The following is a 20,052-nucleotide window of genomic DNA, read 5'->3' as shown; positions in this document are numbered from 1 at the left end:
CAGCACAATATGACAGCACTGGTACTGTAATTTTTGTTAAAAAACATGAGACGTCCAAATATGGAAATGATATATACATCACAAAAAAACTAACCTTCTCCGACAGCCCACACAGGGCACCAACTGGGACAGCGCTCGGAACAGCTGTTTGCTGGTCACCATGAGTTCCACGGCCAGCTCGTCCTTGGACAGCACATCCAGCTTCTAAAGGAGACAGACAGTGAACAGCAAGTTAACAGTTGTGAAGTTAGAAGTGCATCTTGGTCCAGCTCAGCTCACTGGAAAACAGGCTAACTTTTTTACTTTGTGCTCCAAACGATGTGTGGAGTATGAATTTTCCAATGTTCATGACAATCAAGTCAGATGCTACATGTATGTACATATGTACAGGTTCAAAATGTACGTGTATGTCCTTGGCTTGTCCAAGCTTGTTTGAGAAGTTGAACAGTGAGTTGATCACAGCTTCTAAAATCAAGTCCCAAGGACTGCTACCTTATCCAGCTGAAAACAAGCCAGGCAGGTAAGTAATAGTACTAATACAGCCAGGATCGACCTGTAAGTGTTTCAGGTCAACAGCAAGGTCACTAAACACTGGACTACAAACCTTTTGTGTTATGCTACTGCTACCACATGTATACACTTTTTCAGTAGATGATTTTCTAATATTTGCACATACCTGGTGGAAACTGTCCAACTCCTTCTGCTTGACATTGTGGTAGTCCATGCTAAATCCTCCATCCTGAAACTCCATAACCATCTGCAACAAAAAAAAGTGACAATGTTGATATACAAAGTCATTTGTCTATAACAAAAGAGCTACAAAAAGGTCAAATTTAGATGTAGGGCTAAGCTTGACGAAACACTACAGTTTTACAAGTACTTCAACTTTCAAGTCTTCAACACCACATGACTGAATGTGAGCCAACTCAAACCAAATGTCACCAAGTGTCAAGTGGGACGATTACAATTTTGTATCATGTCACCAGAAGCTAAGAAGGTTGGGGGTGAACTACAAAATTAGGCTCAGATTTAGGTCTGTGTGTATTCATGACATATGTGCGTTGGCGTTATACATTTCTATCATTTTGCTTTGCATATACTATGATATAGCCTACAGCTGTAGTTGTCCCATGGTAACAACTTTCCTGGGGGTTTTCTTGGCACAGACAGGGTTAGACACTTAGACATGTCAACTAGTCTGATTGTCAATGGGCAAGTGAAACTGCTGATCAGGCAAGCACATGTCCAAACCCACTTGCGTGATCAACCAATTTTTTCAGTAGTGAGATTTTGACTTGTTTTCACTGTCATGGCATTAAACATTGGTCAACACAGAAAAATAGAGCTGCTACTAGAGCGATTAATCAAAGAATTCCATTACTGACAGTGAAAATACATTTAGATTTTTTTGTCATTTAGATTTTGGGTTTGAAAACAGTTGATTCAGGCAAGTAAATTTTTAGTACTTGCCCAAAAGGGAAGGTGAATTTTAGAAAACTTGTCCAACCTGATAGATTAAGCAAAACAAATGTACGTACTTTTAATTTTAAGAGCATGATGTAAAATCTGTGCTACAAACTATCTGTGCCCAAATGGGTTTGTTACGTTCACAGCAGCAAGATATACATATGCTTAATATTATCTATAAATATAATGAGTGACATTGCTAACATATTACATTGATGAGTCACAAGATATCATTTTGATACTAATTCTGTCTAAATAACCAAAATTCATCTAGATTGGGTCAAAAGTGAACATGATTTGTACCTGTACTTTAATGACAAAGAGTGGGACATAATGAAAACCACATTTGAAATAGAAATCAGAGTAAGGTTAGGTCACACTATGTGAGTGCCAGGTCAAGTATGTGCACACAGGGGTAAGAGCGTAACGAGACACATTTCTTGGAATCACATCAATGGACTCTCCTCTTTGTTTAATCTCTTTAATCTTTTTTTTATACATCATGTATCATTCAGACTGAATCAGAGAGAAAGATCTGCCTTTGGCACTGACTTTCAAGTAGTGTTTAAAAAATGCTGCAATATCGGATGATGAAACTCTCGCTTTTGTTTTGCTAGTTTTACAGCATAAGATTTATAGTAAGTCTTCTACTTTTTGTAAAGGATTTAACTCACATTTCTAACAGCAATCACACATACTGGGGAGTCTTCATCTCTATTGTCTATATATTCTTATTCAAAATACATTAGCTGAAGTAATTAATAAGTCACTACCAGCAACATTCAAAATTAATTCAAATATTTAACATTTTTGATACAATGGTGCTATGAAACAAGCTTACCATTTATCAAAAACTGACAATGATTTAGTTGTTATGTACAAATGGTGCAAAACAGCAAATTCTGGTGGTCATATCACTAGCTTACTTATTCAATTATTCAGGTTATAATATTACCTGATCATCAACTATATGTGTTAATGATTTTCTGAACTTGTATCCAGACACAGTGGCAATGAGTTTTCCAACAAAATACATAGACATCAAAAGCATGAGCCCTACAAATTACATGGACACACCAATAAACCTACATAAAAGTAGTAAAGTTAGGAATTTTTTATTCAGCACATTGGTCGTACTTAGTCTAAGTTTTAAAAAAACAATCCTTTTTTTTGGTGGCATTTATAAACTGCACGTAGACTGGATTTTTATGGATGTGCAACAATGGCATATGCAGCGTTCTTGTGTACTACCCACGGTCATAAAAAGTGCATGCACAACCTCATCCCACCAGTGTGCAATCCTCGTAACCTCACGCTCCCAAACTGATTGCTTGATATGGCCTTGCTTTTCAATAACAGCAATGGCTACCAAAGGGGCTGCCATCCAATCTTAAGGTAGCTGCCACTGTCATTGTCTATGCCATGTCTTGCATGCAACTTGCATTGCAAGTACATGTGCAAAAAGATTAAAACCACCATCCCTAGTATGAGGAATAAATACAAAGCTTCTTCCTGCCCTGTAAGAAGTTGAGGTGGGTCAATACTTTTTATACAACATAGTGTCTTGTGGGAGCCCTCGGTCCATGTGTATAAAAGGAAAGCTGTCTCGCATTTAAAAACTTTACTCCTACATAATATATCGCGTCTTGGTTACTTGCTACAGCTAGAGTTCAAATGCTTAACTGTAAACCTCTGACTTAGTGATTGCCTGCCAAAACTTTCTGGCTGTAATAAACACATGTTTATGCAGCACTTACTTTCTGGTTAGCAAATATGTCAAAGTATGGAACACACTTGGACTAATTCTAAAATGAAACCCCAAAAAATAAAATCTTGTTCCCTCCGGGGGGTCTCCCCCTACATGACATCATCATCATCAAAATTCTGTTTGCGACAAGTGCAGTAAACAGAAGAAATGGATAAATGTGACCGGCCTTGAACATGCCCAATACATCCCGTTTGTGTTAAGAAGTCAATTATCTTGGACAATAGACGTAATTAATGAGATTTACTGCAGAAGACCCAAGTACGCAGTGCAAAAGGTCATAGGTCACTGAGGGGGAGAAAAAGATTCGCACTTTGTGATTCTTAAAATCGTCATAAAATAAGAATACTACAAAACAGCGAGCATGTTATGATATAAGACAAATATATAGTGTTTCTTACATTTGACCTTGACGGAAAAAGTACGACAGGCAACGCCCATCTTCCATATAGGAAATCATACACTTACCGTCAGAGTTTCATCGATGACCAACGGGATCTGTCTTCGGTCAAACTCGTACTCTTCCTCCCGATATACGGCAACCAGACGAGCCATGGCGCTCCTCCGTAGGCTCACACTTTTCTGTGAGCCGTTTACCCCTCTTGGAAGCCCTCGAGCCTTTACTCGGGGACAAGAATAAAGGAATAATTTTGGAATTTCCTTTCCGTCCGCCACTGGCAGATGATGGAGGAATGATCAGCCTTCCTGCACACGTCGACAAACTATAACTCTCCGCACCGAAGAAAGTAGTCCCAATTGACTGTAAGTCTAGGTAACAAACGCTCAATTAAACTCATCCAAACGCACTTAAAGTAGAAAAGTGGAATTAAATATCTATGTAGAAATGATATGTAATGTTCAGGTAAGGAATATTGCTACTATGTTGCTAAATCTTAGAAAATATAGATTTTCAGTTACCAGGATTGTATCCCTCCGCAGAAGGATTCGGAAAAGATGGCGCCCAAAATTTTGCACACGGCACCAAAGGTTTTTGCACACGACGACCTGGCCTTTGTGGATAAACTTCCGGAGGTCAATATCCCACTAAAACCATTAAAAAAACGTATCCAACAAATTGATGCATTTTTATGCTTATCAACATATCAATGGTAACAAACCTGTTGCATAGTTTCACAGACGCTACGGCTGATGCAACATCACTTCGGCTAATGCCACGTCGACGAGTTGCTTTCCTGACATATGACGTCATTTCTCGTGTCAAGGATAACCCGGAAGTGAAACGCTCAGGGATGACAACATGGAGAACACATGGAGTGATCTGAAGCTGAAGCTGAGCGATTCGACCCACGACACGCTGAAAGAGCTGGGGTTTCAACACATGACCCCTGTACAGGTGAGAAGGAAGGCAATCTAGTGATGTTTGCAAGCATAATCTTGGGAAGCAGCCGTTTAGATGAGGAGAATTGAACAAATTCACACATGTACAAACTACAACAGTTTTACCTCCATACAGTTCTTGTAGTTGAAACTGTAAAGTTTACATCATACTTCATAGCAACTTTACCTTAACGTAGTAAATAGTACTGGTAATCTTTCGTAGTAAAAAAAGATGAAATAATATCCAATTTCATTATCACCCTGCAGGCAGCCTGTATCCCACTCTTCATGTCCAACAAAGATGTTGCAGCGGAAGCAGTAAGTCCAAGTTCAGAAAACTTTCCATCATGTACTGTTGCAGACAATACGGTGTTATGTTTGTGAAACTGCCATGAAAGTAAAACTACAGTGAACTTCTTAACATTGCGATCACTCCATGTTTTTATTATCCCAGCAGATATTTCCCGTCTATAACTTGTTCCTATTGTAAGAATTCAGAGGGGCGAGTAAGAACAGAAAGAAACAAACATGCTGACACCCGGGATCGAACCCAGGTCGGCAGATTACAACCCAGCAGCAAAACTACTGTGCTAGAAAAGGCTGATCAGCCGAGTCCGGCTGAAGTTTGACGCTACTTAAACCCCCCACTGTTACATTATTTTACCAGGTTACAGGCAGTGGGAAGACCTTGGCTTTTGTCATCCCCATCCTAGAGATTCTGCAGCGGAGAACAGAGACATTAAGGAAACATGAGGTATGTATGATAGTTGAAGCTCACACAACGTAAAGTTTGCAGCATGGTGAAACTCAAGAGTTTCTTCTCTTTACACTTACAGTGTACGTATTTGAGTTTGTGGTCAAAACGACGGTAGCAGGCGCACGATCAAAATCTGGCTTAGGGTGTAATGACTTCAAGGTGGAGAAGTGACCACAAAATCTGTGAACTTGACTTAAAACACTGCAAATGTGTCCAAACATGCAGTGATGATGCTAGTATACTCCTTTTTTTTTAAACAAATGTGGGCCTTATATGTGACATTTTCAAGTCAGACATAGCATTTTGCATGTCCAAGGTGTTTGTTCCTATCTATCATTTGCAGAGATTCAGAATATCCTTTTTGATTTTATAATCTTCTTGGACATATTCCAGGTAGGAGCTTTAATCATCACACCCACCAGAGAACTGGCTCTGCAGATAGATGAGGTGATATCAGCCTTCACAAAAAGACTTCCACAGCTGAGGTTTGTATCATGTCATGTTCTGATGTCTTACTGAGTAAATTTTTTTTATTTTTCTGAGTCCTGAAAAGAATAAATTTCCTTATACGAAGCTACTTAAACTAATGGAGCGGGGGCTATTTAGGGAATTATGGACAAACTTTTTCTTATACATTGTTCTTCCAGTCAACTTCTTCTGATTGGAGGAGGAAATCCTGTGGCAGACATCAAGAAATACCAAGAAAATGGGTAGGATAGATCTGGCTATCATGTATATCAATGTTTTATTTTTCAGTGAGGGAGTATGTTTCAGTATATCAGGGGACACACTTGTTAGCTTGAAGTAAGCATTACTTATGAAATCCAGGTTGATTAAATTGTGGTCTAAACATTATGAATTCCGTATTTCTCAGTTTCCCCAACCTATAAACACAAATTGATATTCTAATACATGTACTTTAATGGACATGGTTGAACACCTGTTCCAGGGCCAACATCATAGTGTGCACACCTGGAAGACTAGAAGACATCCTTCGCAGGAAAGAAGACGGCTTAAACCTGGCAGGACACCTTAAGTCTTTGGTAGGATTCATCTGCAAAGCATGATAACACTTCCATATACAAATTCAGATTTGTTTTGCTGAATGTTGCATCTAGTTCATGTACACATGTAGAATGTTGCAAAATCCACTTATTTCCTTTCATTGCTGTTTTCATTTTCCTTGATATATTTGTATATCCTTGACATAACTTGTTTCTTGTGTAGGAAGTGCTAGTTCTGGACGAAGCAGATAGACTACTGGACATGGGGTTTGAGATGAGGTAGGAAATGCTAGTTTGTTTATATGTACTTTGCTACTAGTACATGTATATTACATGTTCTAAAAGAGATAAAACAGACATTTCTATCGTTTTAGATCATTTTGCTACGATTAATGATATACAAACAACATTGTATTCGTACTTTGTAGAGCTTTTCTTGTTGTGTTATCGAAAAACTTTGACATGAGTTTGAAATGAAAATACTTATCATGACTCATGACTTTGAATATATAATGCTAGTTAACCTTTATTTACAGGGCAGCCTTTATCCAAGGTATCTAAAACTAGGGAATTTGGGGATATCAAGTTGATGGACAATGGTTTCAAACTGCAACATTTTGAAAAAAATGTACTGTAAATGCATTTAAGTTCGCGGGGATTTAATTATCTCTTAGTGTTATGGAAAAATATTCGCGGTGGCTTTAAATTCGCGGTGAAGCAGCCGCCGCGAAAACCGCGAACATTAATCCACCGCGAACATTTCTGCATTTACAGTACTTTGAAACCACCATTCATCGATGTGATATCCCTAAATACCATGTTTACAACGGATATAGGTTACTCTGCAGATAAAGGTGAACTAGTGTTAATCTTATTGGCTCAAATGCTTTCTCGGGAAAGCATTTCTCTGCCTTTTAAAGTTGCAGTTTGATGAATTAGTCATGATGAGCTAACCAGGCATGTTTGTTGTGTTGTTTCAGCATCAACACCATCCTGTCGTATCTGCCCAAACAGCGCAGGACAGGTCTGTTTTCAGCCACACAGACTAAAGAGGTGGAAGCTTTGGTCAGGGCGGGCCTCAGAAACCCAGTCAGAATCACTGTCAAGGAGAAAAACGTAGCAGAAAATGTAAATATCCTGTCAATCACATAGTTTTTATGTAATTGTAAATGTGCCTAAAGCATTATTTCTTGCCATATTTGACACATACCTTCTTTTTTATTTCAAACTGTTAATTCTGTTGCAAATAACATTAGTGTAGAAAGCTGTACTCCCTGCCTTTAGCAATTCTCCCACTCATTAATTTTTGCAATTAGCCTTCTTGAATGTACTTGCAGATAAATTTCATTATTGTACAATGTATATGTTTTTTTTTTTTTCTTTCAGGTACAACAAAGAACACCAGCTTCATTAGACAACCTTTACATGGTAACTAAAGTGGTACATGTATTTTAAGTAATTCAATAGAAGAATGATAAAAGATGCTACTAGTATGTAGCAATGTAAATTTCATGTGTTTGTTCTCTTTGCATCACTTTTAAAGTATTTACTGCAAGAGAATTTTAAGCTTGTAACACAGTTCTATTTTGTACCTACCAGATGTGCAGGAGTGATGAGAAGTTCAACCATTTGGTAGCCTTCCTTCGTTCCCATGGCAACGAGAAGCACATGGTGTTCTTCAGCACCTGTGCAGGGGTAGACTACTTCTCCAGCGCTCTCAGAGAGTAAGTCAAGTTTACTCTTCAAGTGACTCTCTCTTGCATGTTGGTGTTTATTTTTACATTATATATACCTGTGTGTGTGTGTGTGTGTTTGTGTGCGTGCATGCATGTGTATGTGTGTAGGTCACATTTGTTGTATGATCTTACCATCGTAAACTAAGTCAAAACTGGGATAGTCATGTATGTGTTGCACAGGGGTCAGCTGTCTTGTTATCAAAAAGGCTTGGTGGTGGTTAGTTCTACCAAAGCTTGCTCAAAAATTGTAGGATGAAAAGACCAATAAAGTACTTATACTATAGCACATCTATGGAATGATAATGACTTTAGTTCATGATTTCTGTCCTGCTGTCTGGTTTCAGACTTCTAAAGAACACAAGAGTTATGTCCATCCATGGGAAAATGAAGCAGAAGAGGAACAAGATCTTTGCACAGTTCAGACAGGCAGAAAGGTATGTTTGCCAACTTTATGGTTTCTGACATCAGGAGTGATGATTACTTTTGTTTCACTGTAACAGTTATAGTAGTTTGTTTGTCTAAAATAAAGGATGGAAATAGCATGTTTGTAGGACAGATCAAAGTCACAAATTCACCTTTGAGAAATTTGCACTTTTGGTCCAGCAACGGAAACAGTACAATTTGTATTGAAAGTCTGTTGCACATTTTGTATGAGGATAGAGAACCTTCCACTGATGTTGAATCCTGTTGTTGTACATGTACAGCGGTGTTCTGGTGTGTACTGATGTCATGGCCAGAGGGGTGGATATCCCAGAGGTCAACTGGGTTCTACAGTTCGATCCACCAAGTAATGCAAGGTGAGGAAGATTTAACTGATTACATGAAATAAACACAGGCAGCCTGCTTATTATTAGCACATTGATAGGACACATCATATAAGGTGTGTTCTTGTGTATAAAGATGATATCCCATGTATAGATTCCAAAATTCTGTGTTGGGAATGAAATTTATAACATTACAGTATTAGATAGATATAAGTAGACACATTTGTTAAAAAAACAATTCGCTTGTTTCCTGTTTTTGGCTGTGAGTATAGAAGGGCCTCAAGGCACTATGAATAAGTTTTATCTGAAAAATAAAATCTTCCTTTTATTCCTGGCAGTGCCTTTGTACATCGGAGTGGGCGTACAGCCAGGATGGGTCGGGAGGGCAGTGCTGTGGTGTTCCTACTGCCAGAGGAGGACACTTATATAGAGTTTATAGCTATCAACCAAAAGGTGAGCTGTAATAATGTTTTCAATAGAAATTGTTCCAAGGAAATTTCTTCTCTGTCATTGTTTGATTCTTAACAGGATATTTTCTCCGGTGTTTTCTAACATGGCCTTTATGTATATACTACCCTTTATTTTCTGGCCTGCATGAAGGTTACCCTGACACAGTACAGACCTGGTTATGAGGTAAAAGATGTGCTGCCGAAACTCAGGAAAATGGCCTTAAAGGACAGGTGAGAAATTATTTCTCAAGCGTTACATATCACATATTGATGTGCTCTCTTAAGAACAAAACATAAACATACATGTCAAATGTAGAGAGTTTGTGTTTTTGCTGTATTCTTAGATTTGATTGTTTACCATTGAAGTTCAAACGTGACATTTCAACTTTGCCATGCTCCAGGGCCATGTATGAGAAGGCCATGCGGGCATTCGTGTCCTTTGTCCAGTTTTACCGCAAACACGAGTGCAGCCTTATCTTCAGGTACAAGGGTAAGACATCTATTTTTCTTGTGTTATAGTAGACGATCCTTTTAAACCTCTTCTACATGTATTTCAGCTTGTTGTTTACTGAATGTGTATTGTAAGTTACATTGATGCATGTTAGACATCCAAGTAATAAAATACCCCAAAAAGCAGTTACTTAAGTCGAAAGCAACTGGATATGATTTTGGAAACGGGCAGACGTGTCAGTATAATGTATGACCGTTTCTAAATGTTATCTGAGATGTCCGACCATTTCCAAAATCATATCCACTTGCTTGAGTAACTGTTCTTCTCATACGTTGTTTGTTGTCACATGTCAAAGAATAAGACTACTTTCCTGTCATAACAGCAGCAGTATTTTCTGAATTTCTATTGTCTTTCAATTCTAAAAGTGATCAGTGCAATAATGTGTTGTTACCCAGATCTCCACATCCCCAGTTTAGCCCGAGGATTTGGGCTGTTGAAAATTCCCAGCATGCCTGAGCTAAGGGGCCAACAGTTCCCAGAATTCATTGCTGCAGATGTTGACATCAGCACCATTCCATACAAGTAAGAATGACATTTTATATTTCTATTTCTGTGTCTCATCTTGCAATCAGCTATTTAGGCATGAATGTGCACATAATGATTGTCATCTGTCACAGGTATGACTTGACTGATATCAGCAGTTGGGGCTACCATCTTGTAGTGTACAGATTTGGAATAAGATTAACTTTCTTTTGAATTCTATTTTCACAGAGACAAGCAAAGGGAGAAGTTAAGGCAACAAAGGCTCAGAGAAGGTGTCACTGATGACAAGAAGAAGAAATTCAAACCAAAGGTGGGTGTTCTTAATACAGCATCTTCTGTGTCGACCTACCTTTAGCAAGAAACATTCTACATGTACTTGTGCTGTGCAACAAAGTTTAATGCATTTGAAAACGTCTTGATAATAATTTTCTTGTCTTCATAGTCATCCTGGTCTGATCAAAAAGAAGCAAAAGGAAGAAAGCAGGACAGAAGAATGAGAAAAGAAATGGCTGGGAAAAGAAAGGTAGAACAGGTAAGCATAAGGAAGCAGTGGAATTGGTTTGCTCCTGTCTGTGTAATTTGAAAAAAAATGCACCAGTATGTTTATAAAAAGGATTTGCCAGAAAGATAAAAATGTGAAGGTACAGATTTGACAGTTGCTAACTTTCTTGAATGTAGCATTTGGTAATTGTTGTACCCTTTTTTTCCAACTTTGTTGATTTAGACATTCAAAGAAAAGGAGGATGACTTGGCTGAGTTGGCACGAGATACAAGGTTATTAAAGAAGCTGAAGAAGGGAAAGGTTAGTGTGATGAGATTTGATAAATTTATGGCTGTTACTAGTGTTAGAACCATGGCTTGGGTGATAGTTGTTCATGTATCATTGATGTTGATCATAAGGTACTGTAGTTTAGTAGTTGTAGTTTTCAATATCATGGGAAAAGGTATGTTTTCTTCAATGATACTGGAATTTCTGTTCATATTAAGGAGATAGTTGACAGCAGTCTACAATAGATTGTAGTCTTTTTGGAAGGTTTCCCATGTGAAGTACTGATTCCTTGTTTTGTGTCCAGATCACTGCAGACAGCTGTGACAAAGAGCTTTGCTGGGGGAGGGGAGTGCAGGAGAGAGTGAAGATGATGTGGAAGGTTGATCATCTTAAAGGATTCAGATAAAAAGGCCCTGGAAACTCAACCTCACAGAAAAGCCATTCTTCTTACATAGTAAAGAAATGCCATATTAAAACTGCTGTTTAAAGCATTTCATCATGACCACAATTGTATACTGATGTGTGTGACTGATAAATCCCAACAAGACTGAAGAAAAATTACTTGTAGCATATTTTCATAAGTAAATTTACATCTTGCATACTGCCTGTAGATTATAATTCAGATAAAAAATCTATTGTCTTTATGAGTACATCAATGTTAATATAAAAAAGTCAAAGCAAAGCAATTTCATCTCATATTATTTTATTTCTATACTTTTATGAATTATTGATAGCAATAGATGCTCCTCAATAGATGTATGTTGAAGACATTGTTAGAAGTTATAGCAGCTTTGTTGCAGTCTTCAGTCGTCTTTGATTAACTCAATGGGTCCATGGACCAATGGGATGCCCTGAGAGCTGACATCACTCCTTGCTTCTCTGCGACTGACATGGTCACATCCCTGTGCACATCTGGAGTCCTTGTCTGACGCCACGCACACCAGCACCTGACAGCGTAGCACCACCGACCCTGACGACACACCGGCAAACTTGAAGGCCTGGAACCCGAACCGTTGGGCTGACGGGACGTCAGAGGTGACAGGCTGGAATGTAGGATCCACGCCACAGCTAGAAGGAAGATATTTTTTGCTACATATTAATTACAAGCTGTACAATATGCTTGTATATGTCAAAGAGCTTGTCCCCAGTTTTAGGTCTGGTGCACTTGTTATAATATGAAGGTTAAGCTGTTACTGCATTACATGGCAACTTCTTTCTCATTGATTGATCAAACTCTGTTGGACAGGATATTTCTTACGGCTCACTCCCTTCAAGGGAAATTGCAGCCACTACTATCCCCCAGCTAGACTTCTGATTGGTGAATGGGACAGGCATGATTGCTGTTAATTTTTTGTTGGAATTTTGAGAATAGATGGTAAAGAGTGACATACCCATTCTTGATGATGTCATACAGCAGTGGCCCGGCGGTGTCCGCAGCTGTCGGTGTTGCCCAGCAGTCCAGAGCGAACACCCGCAGGTCAGGGTCGGCAGAGTACAGCTGGATCTGTACGTACACCATGTCACACACCCGCACACTCAGCGGCTCGGGCGCCGGAACCTGGTAGTCCAAGTCTGCGTAGAACGTCATCGTCAAGTGGAAATGCCCATGTCCAGTGCTGTAGAATCTGTGTCAAAAACAAAGCCCCCACTTGATAAGAACAGAAAACTTTCAGAGAGCTTCAAAATCATTATAATAATGATTTTGAAGCTCTCTGAAAGTTCAATTTGAACTGTGAGCATCGTCTCAGGAATCAAGCGACATAGAAGCTCTGAAAATCTGCGACAATTTCTTATGTTTCTGAAATATGTTTTACCTAGCTAAGGTGATAGATATATTCTGTAACATGTAGTTGTAGTATTTAACTACAGTATTATCTGTCCTTGTCAGAAGAGCTGGCCATTTTTACTATCTTCCCGACTAGTTGGGCAGTTCTGGCTGAAGAGTGTGAAGTTGTTTTTCACTGGACTTCTAGTGCTGACGACCACTTCAGCACTGGTGTTCCAGTGCTGAGAGAGGAGACCCCTGCTTTTGTATATTTGCTTATCTGTCAGCAACATTTAACGTACCTTTCTGGCTCGGTGATGGCGTTGAAGGCTCCAGTCGTGGCGACAGTTCCCGTCCGGGCCATGCGGCAGGTGAACTTGACCTGCAGTCCGCACTGCTGAGCGGGATTCCCACCCGTGGGTGCCTGCACAAGGTCCAGGTCCTCAACAATTGTGTTGATGTACACGATAGAGTCATCCGTTTCCTGTGAAAAGTTGATGGAAATGTATATGTCGATAAGTTTGATCACAGTGTAAGCATTGCTATGATACTGCTTCAAAAAGCTATCTACCATCCAAAAAGTGTGACCATCAGCATGTACAGTACACGACATATGAAGCCTGAAAATTCCCGTACCAAAGTAGGCCGCCAGGGGGCCCAAAACCTAACTCTTTATATCTAACTACCAAACCCAACCACAAACACGCTACCAAAAATATAACTAGCACTGTCTTGATGAAGGTAGCAAACAAGGGCCCAACGGCCAACTGACTGTTCTACTGGTGCCGCAACCATCCAGGTACGTCCACAGGGTCACGTGAGTGGTGTTACTGGTCGCCCTGCAGGATGGGTCTATCAGGCGCATGCGCCTCGCCTCCAGCTGAGGCAGCTGCACGCGGGACAAGTCCACCTGCATGTGGTAGGACGTGCACGTCACCGTCACGTTAGCGCCGCCTGGGACAACATTGGGAAGAAGGTAATTAAAGATTGCAGACTTCACCAGATCAGAGGTAATCGCCTTCTGACAGAACATGCTACTGCTACTAATAGTCAGTCTATATAGACTATGGCCCTTTACTAAACAGAAAACAAAGTTACAATACAAAATACTCAAATTTCATAATTTTAGATATACTGAAAATGCAAAACAATGTCATCATTCACTAGGAAGGATAAAAGACTTGATCTGTATTTGTATTTATTTGTATCTATGTAATTTGTATCTACATAGCCAGTGTACCTGGCCTTTGGTGTAACACATCTCTGCAGGTACAGGGTGAGGCAGCAGATGGTTATCTTACACAGAACGACCTGTCACACCTAACCTTTGTACATCTACCAGTTAAGCGTTGTTTTAAACTATCTAGTGAGGATATGCTATGCTTGGTGGTAGTGGTTCCACTACATGATACCTTAGATTCTCTTGCAGCACTTGCATTGATAGATAGATGATAGATCTAGGGAAAACATTTTTAACACATCAATTCTGGGTTGATAACTCTGATAACTGTTGGTCTCACCGAGACAAACGCTCTGCTGTATGGAGTCTTGCAGTGATAGCATCATGAGCGAGTCGAAGTCCGTGACGTGGTACACCTTGGAGCTGTCGCTGGCGGCGGTCTCCAGCTCAGCCTCGTCCACGGCTTCCCCCACCCCCACCGCGTACACCACCACCCCGGCCGTGTGGAGCTCATGAGCGGCTGACCACACGGAGATCTATGTACATGGCAAAATGTGTTTTTTTTATCAACGAAATGGTGAAATCTCATATTACTGTGATACAGTTATCAATATTCTATGATTTCGTTATGTGGATTTACTTGAAAATACTTTTGTTATAACTGATATGCGTGATTGCGTCACCATCATGTTATGTACCTATATGTTGCAATACAAAAAATGTTCATCCCAATAAAAGAAGATAACGTTACATACGAACTATCGCATATTGTGTGTAGAAACGGAAGTTAAGATTTTTAGGTCAACAGCTATACATTTCGGAAATGGGACCCGGCTATACATTTTCGGAAATGGGACCCAAGCGTAAAAAGATAGTCCAAAAAGCTGTTACTCAAGCAACTGAATATGAGGTCAAACGTTTCAGATAATATCCGTCATCTTTCTTGATACTTATATAAATTTGTATGTATAACATAAAAGTTGTTCCAAAGGGTTGACCTGTGACTCTGGTGAGCTCCTGCCGTCCGTAATGAGGATGACTATCCGGGGAACATCCTGTGTTTCCGGACGGGCCCCGTACAGCTCCGAGAACAGCCGTCTCTTCGTGAACACCAGGGCTTTGCCGATCTCTGTCCCAGGGCCGTCCATGTAGCGGATTCTAGCTGATTACATACAAACGCCACACAGAAATTACAACATAAACATTCAAAAGCTTGAGGGCGAAAAAATAATTTAAAAAAAACTTCAAAACTTTCCAAAAATGAAAACACAGTTGTGACAGTTACAATCAGCAAAGGGAACATAACGTCGGAAAGAGCCCTGTTGCAATAGTGTTTTTGCGATAAGGAGAAAGAAACTAATAGTTTTGGATGCGAATGATGGCGCTTCAGCACCAAGGTCGCAACAAGTACAGCCGGAAACGAAGGCCCTCAGTTTAGTCAGTAGTTGTGCGAGTCAGTTTTTTTTTCTTTTGCCATACAATTTCTACTGCTCTACATGTCCAAGCTAGTGACAAGACATCGAGTTCAATAGACCTGATATGCAGTAAGAAAGAAAACTGACTCTTATAGCCTGCTAAGGAGGACATAGAACCAAAGAGGGATGCATTGTGCCGACCAGTTTGCTAGGGCAGCTGCTTGCGTGTTGCGCAATACAAGCTTAGGGCAGCGAGATCAACGTTAACGATTAGATATGTGTACCTATGGCGTTCCTGAGGTCTGTGCCGTCCAGGTAGTCCCCCAGGTTAAACTCGGCCTGCACCATCCAGGCGAACTGCACCACGCCCACCCGAGTCTGCGCAGAACCGATGTCGAACCCGTCCACCATGTCCCGCACGAACTTCTTGGACTTCTCGAACTGCAGCGGCCCCACACTGGCCGAGCCGTCTATCACAAAGGCCAGGTCCATAGGGGTATTGCACTCTGGGGAGGAAGAGGGTCAGTACTCGCCATGCAGCCGGGTAGGCACCGTTTTTAGGCATTTTTATCGGGTTTTCTATTTTGCACCGTTTTCCTTATGTCTGGCCTACAAAACGGGAAAAAAACAGTCGGAGCCTAACCTCTGCTTAATTGGAGTGCAGGTCTGCCAAATACACATCATTCAATGGTGTCCTTACGTTATGATCACATTATTCATACATGTACATAACAATGTCCTATAGAGGATACAGTACCGACTGTTGGTGCGCGATGTCTGGATGCCAACAGGAAGGGGTTGAAAGGTGGTGCTGGATAGATCGGAGCATCTGAAAAAAATTAGATTAAGATTAGTGCATGCTTATGTTTATGTTTACACAAATGACCAATCAGAAAAAGCGTCAGCGTAATGGAATGGAGCGTCAAATTAAGGTAGAGAATTAAGTACATAAGACGATTACGTTTTTCGCTTTATCTTTATCTTGGCCCCGATAGAGAGTTGGGATACCTTAACTAGTAAGATAAACAAATGGTATGTTACCATCGCACTTGCTCGGTATCCTCGCCCTACACTGACCAGCCGGGCACCTGCAGAGAGGGGAAGGCCGCTGGGCGGCGCAGTTGCCGATGTCGCATTCACAGCCAATGTCTGGGTATCCCAAGGAGCCACAACGGTCTGTGCGCTCATGGAAACAGGAAAACACAACCACATATCAATTTGAATGGCAGTATTAGAACGTGGCAGCATAAATGGCTCTAAACCTAACACGACACGAATGTAGCTACGTGGTTGAATGTGTTGTCTTGTAATCTTGTCATACATTCCGACGCGTTTTAATAATAATAAATCTTTAGGAAAAAGACTAGATACAGACCGATTCTATTCTATGTGTGGGCCTTTGCATATCACTGATAGCAGATTGATGTTACGTAAACGGATCCGGACATGGCTTTAATAAACGTTTTGCTCAGTTTCCAATGGAAGGCACAGCCACAGTCACACACAGAGATGATCTTAGCTCACCGACACATTCGTCCTCGTCCCGTCCATCGCGGCAGTCCTCCGTCCCGTCACAGATCCAGAGTTGGGGGACGGTCTCCCCCTCCCCGCACCTGTACTCCCGGGCTGGGTGGGCGATACATGTTTACTTGACGCAAATAACGTTAGTTAGAGTACATTGTGCGTTTGGTACACGCACCAACGTGCTGCCGCTGTACTCCAATATGGTCGCCGAATATTCAAATTAGAATCATTCATATGACGTCAACGAAATGCCTGAAAACGTAGGCGTATGGCTAAGGTTACACCAATAGCGTTGGCAACTATTAAGGTTGAGCATGCCGACCAAAGTTTTCTCTAGTTGATTTTTCCTTCGATCCAAACGTGCAATTGGCTGATTAGTGGCGGAAAGTCATTCGACCAGGGACCAGGCTACAGACATTCATTTTAGAAATAGCATACTTCACTTGAAGCAAAAGTTAATAATATATTCAATATTTATCTCACCGAACACCCCAAGCACCTTCCTCTCGCTCGCCCTTCCGCGGATGTCAGCAGCCTGCTTAAGTCTATCCTCGCTGTCGGTCCGCTCTGTCTCGTTTGTCTCTCCGGCTGGTCGGAAAAATATACTCGCCCTGATTCGCCGCAGGCTTTCTGGATTGTCTTCCTCATCTAAATCTGAGAGATTGTAAATTTTGGCGTCCTCGTTAGAATGTACATAGTTTTATCATTCATGAGTATATGTATACTTTGTGAATCAAAACTAGTATAGACAATATATTTAACGAATTTTAACGCAGAACATGTCCAGTCAGCAAAACGGAACGGTCGGAAATGATCTCCCTCCTAACGTCTGCTTGAAGTTAAGATGTCGTGTCCACCGTGTATCCATAGTCTCTACCAGACTCCGGATCGCTGGAAAATCGTAGAAATGGAACAAATAGAGAGGAATATAACCGGCCAGGGAACAGCTCGCGATCCTAGGACTCCGTAGATCGCGTGCTGTTCCCTGGCCGGTTATATTCCTCTGGCCGGCTTACTCCTCTATTTGTTCCATTTCTACGATTTTTCCAGCGATCCGGAGTCTAATAGGAACTAGTGTATCCACTAGCCTGTCTATTGTGCGATAGTTATTGCGCCCACATGGCAAGCAAGCAACAAGTAGGAAATGAAAGTATTAAATAAGTTAAGATGTGTTGCGATGTGACCTGAGCAAAAACTGCGCGTTAATTTGATCAAGTATAAAAAGTTAACCACGTGAAAATCCTTCGAGCTGATCTACACAACAAAGTAAACCTATCTGTTCATTACATATTCTTATGGTGATTAGATAATATAATAATAAAATTGTACGTGCGGAACACTGTATATTGTACGGATTTTAAGTCGTTACAGCGAAACGTTTCGTCTGGCACTTTAGCAGTGATCAAGTACGATGTACTGAGTGGTGATGACGCGTATGGTCAATGTAAAGTCGAGATTTTATTTTATAATTAATTGGTACGACATACAAACACTGCTAGATGAATTAGAGATCATATTCTGGTACTTCTAGTAACTTTTACAAAGCTCATGGATCACTTATATAACGTCCTTGTTCTATCCGAAAACCACATGCACTTAACTTGTTGGTTACTTAACATCCGGAAGAGTAAAAATCTCACGACTGAAACCCTGTCTTGTATCTGAGAAGAGGCAATATACATGTATACATACCTTCGGACGCCACTCTCACCAAACAGACGAACAGCAGAACGCTGAGACTCCTACAGAACCATCCATTGCCAACCGGAGTCATGGCTGACTCCCCCGTTCATAGGTCACTGTGTGCTGCCAGGTGTCCTTCAGAATATTTCTCACGTCACCAGAACGGTCATGTGATTTTCTAATGGTTCCCCGCATCACACAAATGCAAATTGTCTACATTTAAGGCGATGTTGATTTGATTATATGATGATATCCGCGGGAACCCACGAATAAAAATTATTTTGATTCACTTCTTCTGTTTGTTGATTATGCTGTACTATTTCTTTGCATCCGTAATATATGTTACCTTATTGTATTATTGTGTCCTTTCCCTTTTTGTAAAATGAACACACAGAAAAAGTTGCCTTCATAATGAAATTTAAGTGGTCAGGAAGGATGAACAAATGACTGAACGCATAGAGAATGGCATACCGAACAATAAATACTAGTAGGTGCTTTCCGATATATTCTTTTTAAAATCTACGGCATATATATATTTGCTTATTTTGCAGCTGGTTTGTAGAATTTACAACATGGTTGAAAACCGTTTTTCTTTGGAAACGGCCGAAAATTGACTTGCGCGTAGATGTTGGCCATAGTACCAAAGTATGAAATTTCACGTTAGTCTATTTGAAAAATGAAACTATAATTTCAAACGAACTTTGTCATTTCTACTTACTAGTATTTCTCACTGGCCTTTTCTGACAGAGTCACAGTTCTTTTAACAACGATGTAAGAGCCTTGTCGATAAAACATACGTACAACATTTAACGTCGCCTTGCACATTGCAGATGATACAGTGTATCTCTTTAAAGTTGGCTGGGGTGCCTTTTCCTATGTGGTGGCGTTTGGATTATGTTCCTCCTACATGACTCCTCTGTGGATGGCCCTTTTGAGCGTCTGTTGAGGGCAACTTTGTTGACAGTATACATGTATATTTGTTGTTTGGACACATGCGTAAGACCTACCACAGATCATAGACAAATCATTAAGATAAAGTCTATGCATCTCCTAAAATGCAAAACATCATCTTCTATGTTCCGTCTGTTGGAGTGAATAGATGGGGTGATTCTATGTTCCGTCTGTTGGGGTGAACCCAGAAGCCACATGTACCATGACTCATCAGTATTGAAAATATCGGATGTATGTTATGGAGTTCTGCTCTGCAGCTACATGATAATGACCTCCCCTATAGGCATTTCTAATAGCAGACTAAAGGAGTGGGATGAAGCTGATAGCCTTGTTATGTATACCTTATCATTTGCTTTGTATCCTATTGTATGGAAGACAGAATTCCCTTCACACTTTTATGTTACAGTCCAGGGCCTTCCGTGAACTATGTATGATTACAAATAACTTGACATTCATTATGTCATTACATTGCTGTAATTATGATTCATATG

General features: G+C 40.4%; 3 protein-coding genes across 4 annotated transcripts in view; 1 reads left to right on the top strand and 2 right to left on the bottom strand.

The window, feature by feature from the left end:
* Positions 1-3,982, bottom strand: part of LOC118426469 (gametogenetin-binding protein 2-like) — a gene marked incomplete in the record, with an annotated part of 10,342 nt that extends 6,360 nt beyond the window's left edge. The window contains 3 exon segments of one of the 2 annotated variants that reach the window (XM_035835898.1): positions 95-204; positions 677-757; positions 3,701-3,982. In XM_035835898.1, coding sequence (XP_035691791.1) covers positions 95-204; positions 677-757; positions 3,701-3,787 — 278 coding nt within the window. 2 annotated transcript variants of the gene reach the window in all.
* A 197-nt stretch (positions 3,983-4,179) lies between these two features.
* LOC118426470 (ATP-dependent RNA helicase DDX55-like) lies at positions 4,180-11,729 on the top strand. Its single transcript, XM_035835900.1, has 20 exons — positions 4,180-4,586; positions 4,838-4,888; positions 5,238-5,324; positions 5,721-5,812; positions 5,975-6,037; positions 6,277-6,370; positions 6,555-6,610; positions 7,312-7,459; positions 7,718-7,759; positions 7,931-8,055; positions 8,412-8,501; positions 8,772-8,864; positions 9,170-9,284; positions 9,432-9,511; positions 9,682-9,770; positions 10,187-10,313; positions 10,503-10,584; positions 10,717-10,806; positions 10,999-11,076; positions 11,348-11,729. Exons 1-20 carry the CDS (start codon positions 4,491-4,493, stop codon positions 11,447-11,449), a joined length of 1,800 nt encoding a protein of 599 aa, XP_035691793.1. The 5' UTR covers positions 4,180-4,490; the 3' UTR covers positions 11,450-11,729.
* LOC118426467 lies at positions 11,730-18,776 on the bottom strand. The gene is made up of 12 exons (XM_035835888.1): positions 18,620-18,776; positions 17,411-17,581; positions 16,928-17,029; positions 16,445-16,579; positions 16,161-16,232; positions 15,688-15,909; positions 14,987-15,150; positions 14,329-14,524; positions 13,581-13,762; positions 13,111-13,292; positions 12,435-12,668; positions 11,730-12,111 (listed from the first exon to the last, which is right to left on the bottom strand). Exons 1-12 carry the CDS (start codon positions 18,699-18,701, stop codon positions 11,847-11,849), a joined length of 2,007 nt encoding a protein of 668 aa, XP_035691781.1. The 5' UTR covers positions 18,702-18,776; the 3' UTR covers positions 11,730-11,846.
* Between the last annotated feature and the right edge of the window lie 1,276 nt (positions 18,777-20,052).

The sequence above is a fragment of the Branchiostoma floridae genome, chromosome 11 (assembly GCF_000003815.2).
Source record: "Branchiostoma floridae strain S238N-H82 chromosome 11, Bfl_VNyyK, whole genome shotgun sequence".
In the NCBI taxonomy this organism is placed as follows: Eukaryota; Metazoa; Chordata; class Leptocardii; order Amphioxiformes; family Branchiostomatidae; genus Branchiostoma; species Branchiostoma floridae.
The sequence above is the reverse complement of the archived record's forward strand: the minus strand, read 5'-3'. Positions and strand labels throughout refer to the sequence as shown.

Bases quoted from the DNA above. Each gene is read 5' to 3' on its own strand.
- LOC118426470 (XM_035835900.1), top strand. From the start codon at position 4,491: ATGGAGAACACATGGAGTGATCTGAAGCTGAAGCTGAGCGATTCGACC. The intron at 6,038-6,276 runs GTAGGATAGATC...CACCTGTTCCAG, and splicing joins AAGAAATACCAAGAAAATGG to GGCCAACATCATAGTGTGCA. The intron at 9,285-9,431 runs GTGAGCTGTAAT...GCCTGCATGAAG, and splicing joins TTATAGCTATCAACCAAAAG to GTTACCCTGACACAGTACAG.
- LOC118426467 (XM_035835888.1), bottom strand. From the start codon at position 18,701: ATGACTCCGGTTGGCAATGGATGGTTCTGTAGGAGTCTCAGCGTTCTG. The intron at 16,233-16,444 runs GTAACATACCAT...AATTTTTTTCAG, and splicing joins GATACCGAGCAAGTGCGATG to ATGCTCCGATCTATCCAGCA. The intron at 13,293-13,580 runs GTCAGTTGGCCG...AACTTTTCACAG, and splicing joins GTTGCGGCACCAGTAGAACA to GAAACGGATGACTCTATCGT.